At 35.3% G+C, this 16094-nt stretch overlaps 1 protein-coding gene across 2 annotated transcripts in view; it reads right to left on the bottom strand.

The window, feature by feature from the left end:
• DNAJC24 (DnaJ heat shock protein family (Hsp40) member C24) overlaps nt 1-16094 on the bottom strand; it is a 64897-nt gene that overhangs the window by 4150 nt on the left and 44653 nt on the right. For both annotated transcript variants that reach the window (XM_037019558.2, XM_037019549.2), the window contains exons 3-4: nt 12471-12609; nt 1520-1588 (exon numbers count right to left, since the gene is read on the bottom strand). In XM_037019558.2, coding sequence (XP_036875453.1) covers nt 1520-1588; nt 12471-12609 — 208 coding nt within the window. The remainder of the gene's footprint in view (nt 1-1519; nt 1589-12470; nt 12610-16094) is intronic.

The raw sequence follows: 16094 nt of genomic DNA, 5'->3' as shown, positions 1-16094 counted from the left end.
TATTTAGAGAGTCTCAAGGAAAACTTAACACATCTGTAACTCTTGATTTCATGTTGTACATTTCCTTCAATATCTTCGTCTTTTTCCTTGTATCAGAAAGCTTACACATTTGTTGACTGAACAAATAGATGCCTAAACCACCAATCCATATTCTTAATTTAAAATCTTAACTTGTTATGTTCTTAAGGTTACTTAAAAAGGGAAAGTTACAAAAAACTTTTTACCATTTTTACATTATCAGAAATCATTAGTAAACAAAAAATATCAGTCATATTAGTGACAGCAAGAAGAACTAATTTTTCTAATAGATCAAAAACAAATATTGATTGATAAGGTAGCAATACTATATTTTCAAAAAATATACTTAGCTGGGCAGGTCTCCCTGAAAAATGACATATTCTAGTCTGTCCCCTTCATGAACTAGCAGTGAAAGCCTATGACACTTGAGTGACTCTATTTCTATAGTAGTAGCTCTTCCTGTTTACTCTGATGAAACTATTGTCGATCCCAGGGCGCCCCAATTACACAAAACCTCAAATTTTCCAATTACTCACTACAAATAAGAATATTTACTCTTGGATTTCATTTGGCAATTTAGAAGCAGAGTGGCCATAGGCAAAAATATAATTTCCTTTCTAAGTCAGTTTATAGCTTCTGACCCAAATTCCTAAGAGCACTAAGTTAAGAATTTGCCATTAAAAATATTACAGTAAACTTGTTTCAGGAAGGATGGGCTGTTTATGTTCTACCTATCCACCTTAGTAGGAAATTTTTATAAACCCCTAGGAAGTTTGTGCCCCAGGCTGAACAATAAAGTTACTGGGTTGAGTAAATAAAAATTCTAGGAAATGGTATTTTCTTCATTTGCCCAGAGAAACATGGAAGTGGTACTCATGGCTTCCATTTAGAAAAAAGAACAATGTCTAAGCAGAGCAGTTCACAGAACTATCAGAGGAATGGAGAAATCAAAGTTTTAAAATTCTAGTAATATGAAAAGGAAAAAGACATGCCTTTACGGTGGGTAAAACGGAGTGACAGATTTTTTTTTTCCACCGAGGACATAATCAAAAAGTGAGGGTAAAAAACTCCCAGTAGAAGAGTATGACAGTAAAAGTCGTGCCCTGCCAGTTTATGATTCCATATAAAGAAACAAAAAACTGAAATTCTAAGAGGAATTCATTTCAGATGTCAACATAGTAAGGATAGACAGAAGTTATCTTCTTTGGCTTTATTTTTCCTATTACACAGATGGAGAGTAAACAAAAAACCAAAGTAATTCAAAAAGAAAACCTTATGAAACTGTATGTTTTCTGTTCTAATAGAACAAATAACTGGAAATGAGTTATACAGGGGACATCAGTAACTGAAGTTTAGAATGAAACAAAAAACACCCACATACATGCAAAAAGTCAAGCTTATTTCAAGATTTCCATATATCCTATGAGGGTTTTTTTTTCCTTACAGAAAACCCCTAATAATTTTCTTCACTGTAGTTAAAAGGAAAAAAGAAAAATCCAACCTTCATTGCAAGACATTTCTTCAAGATATACTTGAGCATCTACTGGTCCCAAATTTCTTAAATCATCTTCTGTAAAATATAAAAGAGACACTTAATTTGATAATTATTACTATGAAGAATGCTGAGAAGTTAACAGCCTGGTCAGTATAATTCTATCTTGCCATTTAAAAACTTAGCTTACTACTTTTCATAGCATTTTTAAGGCTGAATAAAAAATTCTAGAACATACCGCTTTGTATACACTTTAATAGTAAAAATTTATCCTATTTTTCATAAATATGCAAATGCCAAACAGGTTGATTTTGATGATTCCTTGTGATCACCACTCACCTACCTCCTTTTTGTGAGAGGGGTATGTTTTGTTAGATAAACTACATCTGTAACTAAGGAAGGCAGAGTGGAGCTGGGTAAAAATAACTATTTGATCAAAGTTGTAATGTTTTACTAGCTTTCTACCCTTAGGTATATGGAATTACCTCTTACTCACTTCAGAAGGGTTGCTGTGGACTGAATTGTGCCCCCCTCAAATTCATATGTTGAAGCCCTAGCCCCCAGTGTGACTGCATTTGGAGGTAAAGTTAAATGAAGTCATAAAAGTGGGGTCCTAATCTGACAGAACCGATGGCTTCATAAGAAGAGGAAAAAGGAGGTCTTTTCCTTGCGCTTACACTGAGGTAAGTGTCATATGAGGACACATTAAAAAACAGGTTGCCTGCAAGCCAGGAAAAGGGACCCATTAGGGATTACATTCAACTGGCAGTTTGATCTTGGGCTTCCTAGCCTTCAGAACTGTGAGAAATAAAGTTCTGTTGTTTTTAAGCCACCCAGTCTATGGAATTTTGTTAGGGCAAACAGAGCAGACTAATACAGTGGTGTTCTTCTAATCTAGTGACATCAGGCTAAAAGTGCTTTAAAGAATAAACCACTAACCAAATATAAAGGGCTACTGGTCATCTTTTTTCATTTGCATGCAACAGAATACTAGGTAACTTAAAAGACGAAGTACTTTAAATTATTTCCATAACCACACACACAACTGTATTGTGTTTATGTTCCATCACTGTTTCCTGGACCAAAGTTTTCCCTACAGATGGAAGGTCCAAAAAAGCCTGGAATTCCACCTAAACTTAGTAAGAATATGGTCCAGGTAGTATAAGCATGCACTCTTGTTTAAACAAGTGTACCTTGGGACCAAGAAAGCAACTACAGATGAAAAGCACCTGTTTTTGTTCTTAAAAGACTTGTTATACTTCCTGTATGCTTGTATTGTTCTTTCAGAAGTCAATGCTTAAAAGAAACTTTTAAATCTACCCACCCCCCCACCTCAATGAAACTTTAGCTGTCTCACTAAGTCTCCTGTTCACTTGCTGAGAATGCTTTTCCTTTGTTCTGTTGTGTGAATGCCTGCGATTTAATTATATTTAATAACTGCCTGTTCACATTTTATTGGTGAGTTACACAATTTTAAAATAGAGAAAAAGATTATACAATATTTTGAATTCACCATGGTTTTCTGTTAAAGCATGTCAAATATTGTATCCCCTCACCAACAGTCTATTAAACTGTCCCTAAAATCCAAAGATACAGATTTTGCCCAGTGGTTGAGGAAGTTCCTCCATCTGTGCGCCCATTGATTATGCGGAGTGTATCCGTATGCTGATAGAATTTCCACATTCTGTATAAATGACACTTGGCTATAAGTCATTAAGTATTCCAAATTTTTTAAAAGTCTACCCAAAAGTCTCATGGATGGAGAAGAAAAATCTCACATTTCATTACTCAGAAGGATCAGGGTAGTTTGTTTGACAGGGGAAATGAAACACTTGCAGATTTGAGGAATGAGGTAGTTGGCACTTAACAGATTCTGATTAGGGGAAAAAACAGGTGTAAGTAATTTATAATCAAGTTGCCTATATTCCAGGGGACCTCATAGATACCTTAAATAATTTTGAAATCAAGCAAATCAGACAAGCTAGAAGTAATGACAAGATGAATAAACCTTCTTAATCTAACCTATCTTGGACACCACCAGTAACACAAAAAGACAATTAGCCCACTCATATATGTTCATTATTCCATTTTAATTTATTTCAAAATAATAAGAAATAACTGGCAAATGTAACTGCCAAGCAAGTCAGCTTTGTACTGTCCTGCTTCTAGGAAGCTACTGTCACAACCTTGTTAAATATTTATTGTGGAATCCTTTCTATTATTCTAACTACTCAAAACAGCGGTTTTTGCATTTTCATTATTTTTTCTTTATGTACAGGAACTTAGGAGTAGCTACCTCTGTCTTAGTTGAAAGCAGCTTGGACTGTAACTCATGGTAAAAGGAACAATAGAACACAAAAATGGGTACTGCTTTGCCCAAGGTCAGTGCTAAAAGTAGTATATTAAAATATTCTCATGTTCTCTGGCTGTCTAAACATCTATATTGGCCTGATTATTCAATACTGTGTGCACAAAGTCCAAGTTTTTGTGGGGATTCTGCTTTTAAAAGTCAGTATCTGACTCAAAAAAGAAAAACATACTGTATGATTCACCATATAAATATAACAGGAAAAACTACACCATGGTGTTGGGCACTAGGGAGTGAGCAGTGAATGGAAGGAGTCAAAGAGGCCATCTGGGGTGCTGGTCCGACGGGTGTGTTAACTGTGAAAATCCATCACTTTTATTTATGTATGATATACTTTAATAAAAAGGTTTAAAGGTAGTCTGCTGAGGCTCTAGTAGCTACATTCTTAATAGAAATAAGGACAGAAAAGTTAGGGAAAGAAGTTCAAAGCATCATAAGAAAGTGTGTATTCTTTGAAAGGATGGCAATTTAACTACTTTTGAAAAAGGCAGGGGGTGATTAACTCAGGGGAAAATTGGATCCCTGGAGAACTGTATAATGAGAAGAGAGGGTACATGCAAGTGAAAGGTGAATCTAAATACAGGGGGTGGGGAGGTGACCACGAGCCTTTGTCGAGAGGCAGGTGTCCGGGGAATGGGGTAACAGCAACTCCCCCTCCACCGCGATTACAAGGAAGGAGCACAAACAAATCAATGTTTTTTTTCCCTTTCTAAACAATGATCTCTGCTTGTCCACCATTGTAGTTATAATTAGAAAACGTAATTTGTTCCTAGCCCGTAAAGTAACTCACAAGAACCCTGTAATTAGCTTTGATAATTGTCTTCTAATCAGGCATGGCATCTGCAAAACAGATAAGTTCGTTTTCTTTTGAGCATTATGTATTATAAATACTTTTGCTCATTACAATTAAATATTTCAGTAGGAATCTGAAAGTGTAAATCCTTTCTCCTGGTAATACGACACTATTAAAAATGTTGTGAAAACATAAACCTACTTAGACAGTAATTTAATTAAAGGAACAGATCCAATATTTATTTAAATCTGTAATCTAAGCTACAGAATGGTAATAACTTATAAAAACAAAACAAACAAACCAGCCATTCAGAAACAAAACATAGGCCCTAGCATTTGGTATACTCTACCTTGAGTCCAAGGACACTGACTCTAAATTCTCTTGAGTGAATGGGTTCAGCGTTTTCTGAGGTATCTAGGGATGTTAAGGTCCATTCACAGCCTGTGCTGTGCTCACAAGCTTAGCCAAATATGGAGGCAAGAAAAATTTTCAAATTTACTTACATATAGAAAGCAATGCACAGCTTTTATAGTTAGAAATTCCTGAGGAATATAATGCTAAAATCAAATAATTTATGTGGTTTCTTGAAAAAGAATCTCAACCTTTAGAAGTATAGGCCCTTCTGACCTTGTGTTCTATTGGATTTGTCTGACAACAAGAGGTGAAAGAATTCTGTGGCTCCATTGTCTCAACAGTGGGATCTAAGAAAATACTGGCAGGACTCATCAGAGAGGTTTATGAGCCTGCAATTCAAAGAGATTAAAAGGAAAATCTACGGAGATTCTTTCACACTGAAGAATAACATTAAATAACTATTAGCAGCTTGGTTCAGTAAAGCTTACTAGAGCTCTCGCTGGGTCATTCACAACTTTCTAAAAGAGGAAAGGTTTTTTTCAGCTCCATTTGGGAATCAATAAATATTTCTTATTTCTTACAAGACAATGGAATTCCAGTCTTTTAAAGCTTCCTCCTAATGACAGTAAAATTTCTAAAACAACTCTTTGTTTGCTCCCTAAATAATTACACTTCCTAATCCCAGGAAACCTAACTACAGCTACAATTCAAATAAGTAAAATAAATAATAGCAACAAAAAGCAACAGACCAGAGGACTTTAACTTTATTCATTATGGCTGAAATATCTCAAAGTCTCATTCAACCCAATATTGGTCAAAAGTTGGGATCCCTCTGCAGCTCTGTCCCTACTATTCAGGTGTAGCAATGTCATGTTACTCAAGTGATCAAGCCCCCAGAATGCTCTCATTTAGCAATTAGTCCACTGTATTTATTTTTATGCTATTTTAAATACTTGAAGTTTGGTTCACACTTAAAGAAGTTGTGTGTGTTAAAAGCGAACAGCAGTGTTTTCCTTTAGGTCTAAGTTATTATCTTGCTGTTTCAAAACCTCATTCATAAAAATAATTTGGCTGTATATACATTTTTCATATAGGAAATAATTTGAAGGAAATCAGTTTCCTTGTCCCTAACAGTCTGTATTCTTGGAACAGTCTTTACCTTGGTAAGAGAATCAGAATCAAGCAACATTTAACTTGAACCTGCTCATTAAATCATAAAGCTCCTTTCTCAGATGAAATAAAAGAGTCACAGGGCAAGGCTAACCATATCAAAGAAAAATTATAAACTTTTGAGTTTAATTATGGACTTGAAGAAATGTGGAGCTTTCTTTTCTGAGCTGAGCATACACACCCAATACTCATGAAAGGTACCAAATGAAACCCCAAAATGGAATTTCATGTTTCAGTACAGAAAAGGTAGAACAGCAGCAGAAGTAGGCCTGGCCTATCATCATTCTGATCCTCAAATTGGGGCTCATTCCTGACTATTTGGGGCTAAAAATAGTAGGTTGTACACGCCTATTCAAAACTTGGCAGTACACAGTGATTAAGAGAGCATGGCTTGAATCCCTCCACTATCAATCACCAGCTATATGACCTTACTCAAATTACTTAACCCCTCTGAGCCTCAGACTCTTTCCCTGGAAAACAGGTATTAGCATCTTCCTTATAAGGCCATTAAACATTGTTTAAAACACAATTGCCATAGTTATAGTACTCAGTAAATGGCAACTATTTTAACTGTATTATCTCATGTTTGTGTTGACCTGTCTATACAAGACCATAAGAAAATGACTAAACACTAATCCAGTATTTAGGGTGGGTCAGGGTGGGTTAGGGTTCAAGCACCATAATATAGGAAGGCAGCAACTCTTGACCTTGGCTGGATTTTTAACAGTGATAATAAGTTTGATATACTTTGCTATTATTGTCAGTCCCATTAAAACTGATCCATTATTATCAAAGCCATAGTTCATATTATTATTTAGCTTTTCCAAAGTATCAAATAGAACAAAAAGATGGGAACCACAGAAAAAAAAATCATACAAATTAGTATGTGGATTAAATTCAGAGATTAGAAATGATGGTGGGGAAATGTTAGGGAAGGCTTTTTCTTGGTGGAGGAGGAACTGAGTTGAAACTTGACCAAAGAAGCTGTGAAGAATCAGAATGGGAGGAGGGTGTTCTGAGTAATGACAAACACCACAAGCAGACGTGTGTGGGAGCTCCTAAATGGATGGACCAGGGGAGAAGATTCACATTAAGTTTGTGATTGGTGATAAGGCTGGAAAAAATAATTAGGGGCAAATTTAAAAGCATCTGTCCCATTTAAACTCCAGGTGAATCAGTAAATGCCATCGTGGTTTTAAAAGTTCTCAAAAAGGAGGGTGAGAAAATTAAGAAAGAATCTAATCAAAATGTAAATGACTATGGGAGAAGACCAGTTAGCAGCTATGGAAATAATCTGGATACATGTTATAATCTGGGATTGGACCACTGTGGTAGCTGTGAGAATAAGAAGATCACATGGATAAAGCAACATCAGTACTCATTTCTAATTCACTGGTTGCATATTGAGCAAAGTAGAAGTAATCAGAATGCAATACTAAACAAAGGTTTCAAGTCTGAGGGAAAAACAAGCATTGGAAAAGGTGACTGGGTCTTGGTTTTGGACCCATTGATTTCTGCTGGCTTAGGAACCCAAGTAGAAATTGGGAAAGAGGTTGAAGTCGGAGACATGAACTTCCTAAGACCCTACATGCTCTGTGTGGTTAAATCAGAACTCCCAAATATGTCCAAGTATACCATTATTAGAATTTTAATCCTGCCCATTGGTTTCTATAGCATTGAAACTAGTCAACGTTTTATTCAAAATCACCGAGAAATGATCTTAAAATATATTTTCATTGCAAAAAGTTATTTGCATTTACATAAAGTAACAATGTAAGTAGTCACTTTTCCTTTTGACAGAGAAGACGAGGACCCTCACAAGAAGTCCTATCTGCACCTTCTTCCCCCTCTGACAAAAACGCCAGGCCCTGTCCAGATGGATTTTCTGCATCATTTCACATACTTACTTTTCCCAGAAACAGTCACCAAAAAAGCATACCCCCTGATGCTTATCTCCAAGTTTTACCTGAAGCACATTTTTACAGCCAATTTTCAAATTCCTAAAATCAAATGAAAATACTGATACGATCGTAAACGGAAACCCTTATCTGACTAATAAATGTATTTTGTAAAGGTCAGTTTGGGCATATAATTTACACAAATATCTACTGGCCTTAAGTCATTATTGCTAAAAGCCTAAGTTCATATTATCTACATTTAAAAGTATTATGTCCCTTTTTATGAAGATAACCAATCTTTAGCACTAACTTGCTTTCTGGAAAGGATTCTTATTTTGAGCTTAAGAAATTACATGTTGATTCAGTTATCTGAATGTAAGTGTTGGTGGGGCTTTAAGATACACTCCTCAGCTGGTCCAACATTCATTTGCTTATTTCCCATTCTCAGTATTTATCCTGATAAACAGATGAAGTGAATTGTGTAGTACAACACCAGAAATGACCTTTTGTACCTAGCTAAGGGAGAGTAGCCGAATAGCTTTGAGTAAAGACACATGAGCTTTACAACGTCTGGCCCAATCCCCTTTTGAGCCAGGCTATTCTGCATACCCAAGTACTTAGCCAATTAGAGTGAAAGCTTCACATTACCAAAATAATTCACTTGATAGAGAACCAAGATACATCTTACTAAAAATAATACACCACCGATAATAAAACAATCCACTTCAAAAAAAACCAAAACATTATTTGACTGATTTCATTTGAAGATTTGTTCTTCAGACTAGAGAAGTAGCAACTCATAAACTGCACCACTCTAGAGAGCCACGGAGAGACATCAGAGATCTGTGTGACTGTCCCAGTACAGAGCTATTGAATCAGGATCCCTACTGTTTTCCAGTGATATACTTCTGATGTGTTTTTTTAATGTGTTTAATATATGAGATAACTCCATGTACGATTTATAAATGCACCAAAATCTATTCAACAGATTTTATGCAAACATTTTATAAAAATCGTGAAAAGTTTTTCCAAAGTGCTTATCTGGTTGTCTAAAATGCTATGCCTAATCTTGACTGACTATATGCTGTTCAAAGGAACATGGAAGCAGTCTTTGGAAGCATCCTTAGAAACAAGGTAAACATGCCAACTGGAAGCAACTGATTAAATTGCTTTCAAAATGTGTAGTACCTGGGAACTGAATATTACTAATCCTTCTTTAGATCTACTTCAGCCTAGTCAACATTGGCCTAACGTGTCAATACAGAAGAATATATTGAAGCAGAATGTACAATATTCCATTATGAATATGAGAAGTGAAAACAAGGGAGAAAAAATATATGGACATTACTTTAGGTTATCTATCCCATACTTTCTTTATTAGAACCATTTGATAATTTCCTTTGTGAAGCAAAGAAATATGGATGTCAAGGGCTCCTTTACAAAGATCTTTTAGGGAAATAAATGGTTGTGGGCATTATTGATGAGGCTTTCCTTACAACAAAACCCTGACTCTGAGCTGTGAAATACGAGAAAGCATTCAAAATGTTGCCAATGGAACATCTCCTATCTCATCCCCAAGTATTACAGAGCTTAGATTTATATTCCAACTTAATGCAGAGTAGGAGACAAACATATTTGAAACACATCCTATGTAAAGAAAGTTCTACAATAAATTATCACCACATGCAAAAAGAGTTCTATATAACAAAACTATTTCCATGTCCCCAGGAAGTGACCCAGAGAAAAAAGAGTGTTTTGACCTCATTATAACTAATTCTCTCTCTCTCTCTCTTGGTAACCTATCCTGGTTGTTAACATTTTATCACTCTCAAAGGTTTTCCTACTATCAAATCTAAATCTTCACTGTTACAAGTTCAAGTTCATTTCCTTTTGAGAGCCATTTATTGAAGGTAGGTAAAAAAAAATTAATGTTGGTATTCAAAAGAAATGGTATAAAACTAGATTTCTTATGAGATTTTTGAAAATAACTGCAGTATGACAGGCTTAAAAACAGCATGTTACATTTGAGTAAGAGACCTTTTATATCTTATGTAAACAGCAAGCCAACTTCAATTTAAAATGAAAGCATTCTCATTTTTGGATTATCTAGTAACGAAGCCACTGAAATGTAGAATCTAAATTAGAAAAGTTGTATAGAATTGAACTCAGAATAGCTCAGTTCAGTAATCACCCAACTGAAAAACTTGAAAGCAAACTGACATTATAAAAATTCCAAGCAGAAGATCTGCCTGTTTATCTGAATCAGGCCCAATTCCTGTTGTATTTGGTTTGTCTGAACTTTGTTGTGACTTCATTAATGACCCAAAAATAGTCCCCTGAAATACAGTAGGTGTTTCACAGCATCCATTAAAACCTTAAAACCAAGGACTAAAAGCTCAAAAAAAAATCCACATTTCCAAGGGCTTCTCAAAGGCAATGAGAAAGGTTTTGAAGATATTATTTGTTCCTCCAACGTTCCTTAAACCTTCTTTCATACAAATCTGTTGCTCACTTTTAACCCTGCTTCCTATGTCTTTCCATTTCTGGTCTACTCTATCCTATACCTTAGTAAGAGGAATATTTTTTTATTCTGATCTTTCCCCACCTCTCTTCTCTTTAGACAGCAGGCTTCTAGTCAGTTTCACTGATAGGTTCTTAATAGTACATAGGCTGTGGAGGGGCAAAAATGCAGAGTGACAGTGCAGTGCAGGTATGTAGTCTCAACTCCTTAAGGTACAGTTTTATGGATTATCCTTATCTTAAGCAAATCCACTGCCCACAGAGTAATGACTAGTAAAGATGTGCAAAAGCACCATGAAAAAATGAATCACCTCCAGTATAGCTTGGTCACTTTAGGAACATAGGTAACTTCTCACACACAATACATTCATGTGTATTAATTTTAATACTTTCATAGATACTATACCATGTGAACCAAGGTTAAAAAGATTTACCTATGGCTGGAGTTCATCCTCAAATGGAATCACCTCTATTGTCTTTGGCCAGCAACACAATCACATTTGCAGAAGAAATACAACATTTGAAAGATGCTCAAATGCATACACGCATCAAATGAAATATATTCAAGCCATATTTGAAAATTAAATTCATTGCAAAGGTACACTCATCAGTTTCTTAATAAAAGTAAGTTCATCAGTCTTAAAAAAGCAGAAGCATCTTAGAGCTGATTAGTATTATGAAAGTCATTATTAAAAACAAATACTCCAGTACAAAAAGAAATAGCTCATCAAGTCTACCTATACAAAGGTACCATACACTGCCTGTAAGATATACTTAATTTGGTCAATACAAGTCCCTCTGAAAATAAATATGGATATTCTCTCTCTATATATATATACTCGCCTTATCCTATAATGTGTTTTAGAAATAAAGCCTTGTTTCTCAAATCAGATTTTCATAACCTTAGTAGTAGGAGCTTTAAAATCATTTTCTTAGAAAATAAATAACATAATTTTGTTAGGTTTGATAATGTGCCAGTGTAGGGTATGGGAGGGGATTAAATCAACAACAGAGAGAGTGAGCTTTTATCAACACATACGAGTCAATGCTGAGCCTGTGTGCTACTGCAGAGTATAACTGAGTATTTTCCCCACAGGCTGTAATGATTATTGACTCCCCGTTAGCATGTCGGGTGCATACTGTAGATTCAAAAAGAAGGCTGAGGGACTCCTATCCCAAGGCCAGCACTGAAAGACAGCCTATCACTTCATGTAACTATAGTCTGTGTGTGACAAACCTGACCTACATTTCTCCCTTTCTTTTTTACAAGAGCTTGTCACTGTTTAGGAAGCTATTTTCTAAAATGCATAAAAGAAATGACTTTCAAAACTGCTCAAGAAATGCACATTTCTGAAATATCATATATAGCAATCTTATACGGAATAGTTTATCCAGAAGATAATCATGAAAACTAGCTTAAAACAAGCTCAAAGACAGCAAAGAGTGCCTTTTGATGTTAACTATATAGTAGCTTTTTTGAGATTATTGTTTATACAGTATACAGTCTTAAAAGTACTAGTTAGAATTTTAATTAGTGTGTAATTTACTAAAAGCAAGTTTTAAACATAAAAATACATCAATTAGGAAGGTATAATAAAACATATTTCATTAGTTATAGAAAGTAACTTTCAGTTTCACAAGAAGCCACATCCTAGTAGTTTTTGTTAACTTCTCAATAGATACACACACTAATCACTACCAAGAAAAGGGCATTATTAAAAACAATGATGGAGGGAAGAGTAAAAAGCAATAATAACTTGGTGCAAATGCTGGAAAATGCTTCCCAGGAATGGCTGCAGACTGTGCTTCAGAGAGTTGCCAGTGTATACGGGCTGGTTCCTCACCACAAGTACCTACCATGCCGCTGCAGGTCATACTCTTTTTTTGTCTCTTCATTCCCTAGAATTTTCCATGCCTGATCAATTTCGATGAACTTCTGAATACATTCCTCCACTGTTCCTGCCGGCTCATCTGCACTTTGTTTATCTGGGTGATACTGCCAATCAAAAATAAGGTGGGTGGTGAATAGAGGGAGGTGAGTGGGGATAGGTAAAAAAAATGTCTATCTGAGCTTTAGTTAAGAGAAAGGGTAATGAGAAGATGGAAACTAAGATGCCAAGGCAACAAGACAACAGTGTTGGGCACAGGAGACAACTGCCAGGTCAAGTAGACCACTAAAGTAGCTATAAATCCACTGGTGACACAATCTGTCACAACGTGCAAAGACAGCATTTTCTGGATAATTTGCTGATTGAATCACTGGTCTCATGGACAATTTACCTACAGAGGATACTAATATGAACAGAAATAGGTACATGCAGACGAGTAAGAAATGACAAAGGAATGGCATAAACTATGCAGAGTATGAACTTTTTCCATCACAAATGGACTACTAGCTTTTTCTTATGAAGTCAGATTATATAATCATACTTTAAAATAAAACACCTCTCATCTTCTGGCTCAGTCCTAAAGAGTTTAAAGTTATAAATTCCCAAACATAAATTTTATTGAACAACAGTTATTCTAGAGCAGATTGGTAAGAAAGAACTTTAAAGAAATCAATGAAATATTTGATATAAATTAATTAGTAAATATTTCTTACATGCATTTTCTAAGTCTAAGAAATTTTTTAAAATGCTTTCAATATACAGTAATTTATATGGTTTGCTCAAAAACAAAGTTTTATCCCAACTCTTCAATTCTCAAATGCTAATATAAATAGGGCTTAATGGATAACCCCGTTATATTATGCCCTTCTTCCCTTTTCCTACATTCCCTTTAGTTCTTACTCTTTTTCAATTTTAGTAATAAAATAGGCAAATCACCATATTCACATTTCATGATACTAAAATGGTTATAATTCACATATACATCAATTAATGGTACCATCACTTACATTCTTTCATCAACTGCTTTACAGACACTGAAAGAGTACAAAAAGTTTACAAGTACCATGTCATTTATTACCCAAGCTGCCAAGGTCAGTCACTCAGTGAGTTGTGGCAAGTAACTGAAGTCAAATGATTTCAGTTCTCATTCCAGAATTCAGAAAAGTGTGTAAGTTTTTAATTATAAAGTGGACTACTGGTTTTGACAGCGAATTCAAGCTGAACTCCACACTGTTGATGACCCACACTAGCAAAGCAAAAGCTATTGTGATTGGTTGTGCAGAAGAAGTAATGAACATCATACATGCTGGGAGAAAGATTATAGGACAAAGAGAATTAGCTTCCATTTTTCCTTTGGCAAACTGCTTTTCTTCCTATGCCAAATCTATGGTTTACAACATTTAAATATTTAAGCTAATTCATATACTGACTGAAGAAAAGGAAACTAAGGTTTACTGTTTCATCTTTTTTTGGCCATGATTTATTCAAATGATGCTTATAAGTTATTCCCAACATTGAGGTTTAGGCAATCCCTAAAATCGGAATACTCAAGTAAAATTCAAAAGCCAAAATAGGATTGGCTACATTCTCTAGCTGACCCATTCCCTAACATTACGTGAAGAACATCTGTGTAACAAGCTTGTGATTCAATGTTATTACAGGCAACAAGCTCAAATGTGCCACTAGTATACATTTAAGATACACTTATAGGTGAAAACTCAATCTCAGTATGTCACAAGCATTGAGTAAAGCCCTAGGTATCATTTTAAACTAGTAGCTGTATAGTAGGGGTACCAACTAAAAAGGTTATTTCTAATAGGCCACTATAGAAATTCTACTTGGTACAATGAATAGAACAGATTGAACCTGACCAACCTGACCAAGAAAGCTCTACAAAATCATGAATTAGTTCCTGGCTGTCCAAAACGAACATCTATCACTAAGTATTACTGAATCTTTTGTCAGTTCTATCAGTGAAAGTACAATTCAATTTATTTCACTAATATGGTATTTCCTGACTATTTTAAATAAGTAAGTCACCATCTGAGGTTTTTATGTCTATTCTGTTATGCTACTAGAACACAATAAATTTTATTCCACAATACAGGGCTCAATTAAAAAATAGTAGTTACAGCAAGAAAATAAGTATGTCACTGGGATGCTAAAAGCCTCAGTCCAAATCTGTTTTAACAGAAAGCTCCAGAACATGAAGGTCTGAAAAAAGAATAATACATTGTCATAGATTGATAATGGCCCTCAAAGATATCAGGTCCTAATCTCTGGTACCTTGTTACCTTGTTTGAATAAAGAGTCTTTGCAGATATGATCAAGTTAAAGACCTTGAAATGGGTAGGTAATTTTAATTATTCAGGTGGGCCCTAAACACAAACTGTTCTTATAAGAGGGAGGTAGAGACAGATTTGACACACACAGGTGAAGATGATGTGAACACCATGCAGAAAGAGAGAGATGTGAAATACTGTCCTTAAAGTGTGGAGCGATGAGGGCACAAGCCAAGGAATGCTGGCAGCCACCAGCAGCTGGAAGACACAGGTATGAACTTTCCTATTACAGTCTGGCCTGCCAACACCTTGATTTCAGCCGTTATATTAATTTTGGACTTCCAGCCTCCAGAATTGTGAAAGAATAAATTTCTGTTGTTATAAGCAACTGAGTTTGTGGTAATTTACTGAGGCAGCCATAAGAAATTATATACTGTCTAAATATCTTTATAATTTAAAACTGGGAATAGACACTACAACTTCTAAAAATGTTTCAATTACAAGGTCTATTAATAAAATGGTACTATTATTAAGCAATTCTTAACATTAAATCTGCAACGATTCTTTATTGCCCAGGAGAAGACAACCCTCCAGTACTACAGGTTTCAAGACTTTCAAATCCCAAGGTGAATGCAATTCTTTTTCCCTACTATTTCCCTACTATCTGAGTCCTCCCTTGGGAGGCAGGCTCAGGCAGGCACGATCATCCTCAGACCACAGTCACTTTTCCCTTACTGTCAAGGCTTATGCCGTGGCTTTCTTTTCTTTGATACCCACTAGCCAAACTTTCCCACTGTTGAGAGCCCAGAGCGATTCCTACTTCATTCATTCACTGATTAAATGAAAGATAAAATCTAAAGAATCCTGTGTTCTGACTTACTATCTAATTGAGAAGCCAGGAAAAGCCACAGAAAAATAGCATGGACTTCCTTATATTAGAAAAATGCCAGGTAAATCATGCAAACAAGGAGATCTGAAGAAAACAATGCTCCAACAGGGAAAATACTGATACTCGTAATTAAAAGAATAGATATGTACTAAAATCAATGTTGTAAAGTTCATATATTTTAACTGACTTCTATTTGCTCTCAGTACTGAACCAAAATTCATTTTGGTGGAATTAGAAATACTTAGTCACCTACCTGGAAGCAAAAACTCAAAATTAAGAAATCAGCAAATCTAGCAACAACTGGAAAAGGAAAGATTTAAAAATTACCAATTAAAATAGCACCAAGAAAAAAAAAAAGGAGATACTTCGTAATAAACCAGAGAGATGCTGTGTAAGACTACAAAACCTACTAAGAGAAATC

The sequence above is a fragment of the Manis javanica genome, chromosome 11 (assembly GCF_040802235.1).
Source record: "Manis javanica isolate MJ-LG chromosome 11, MJ_LKY, whole genome shotgun sequence".
In the NCBI taxonomy this organism is placed as follows: Eukaryota; Metazoa; Chordata; class Mammalia; order Pholidota; family Manidae; genus Manis; species Manis javanica.
Note: the sequence above shows the minus strand (reverse complement) of the source record. Positions and strands in the feature narration are given on the sequence as shown.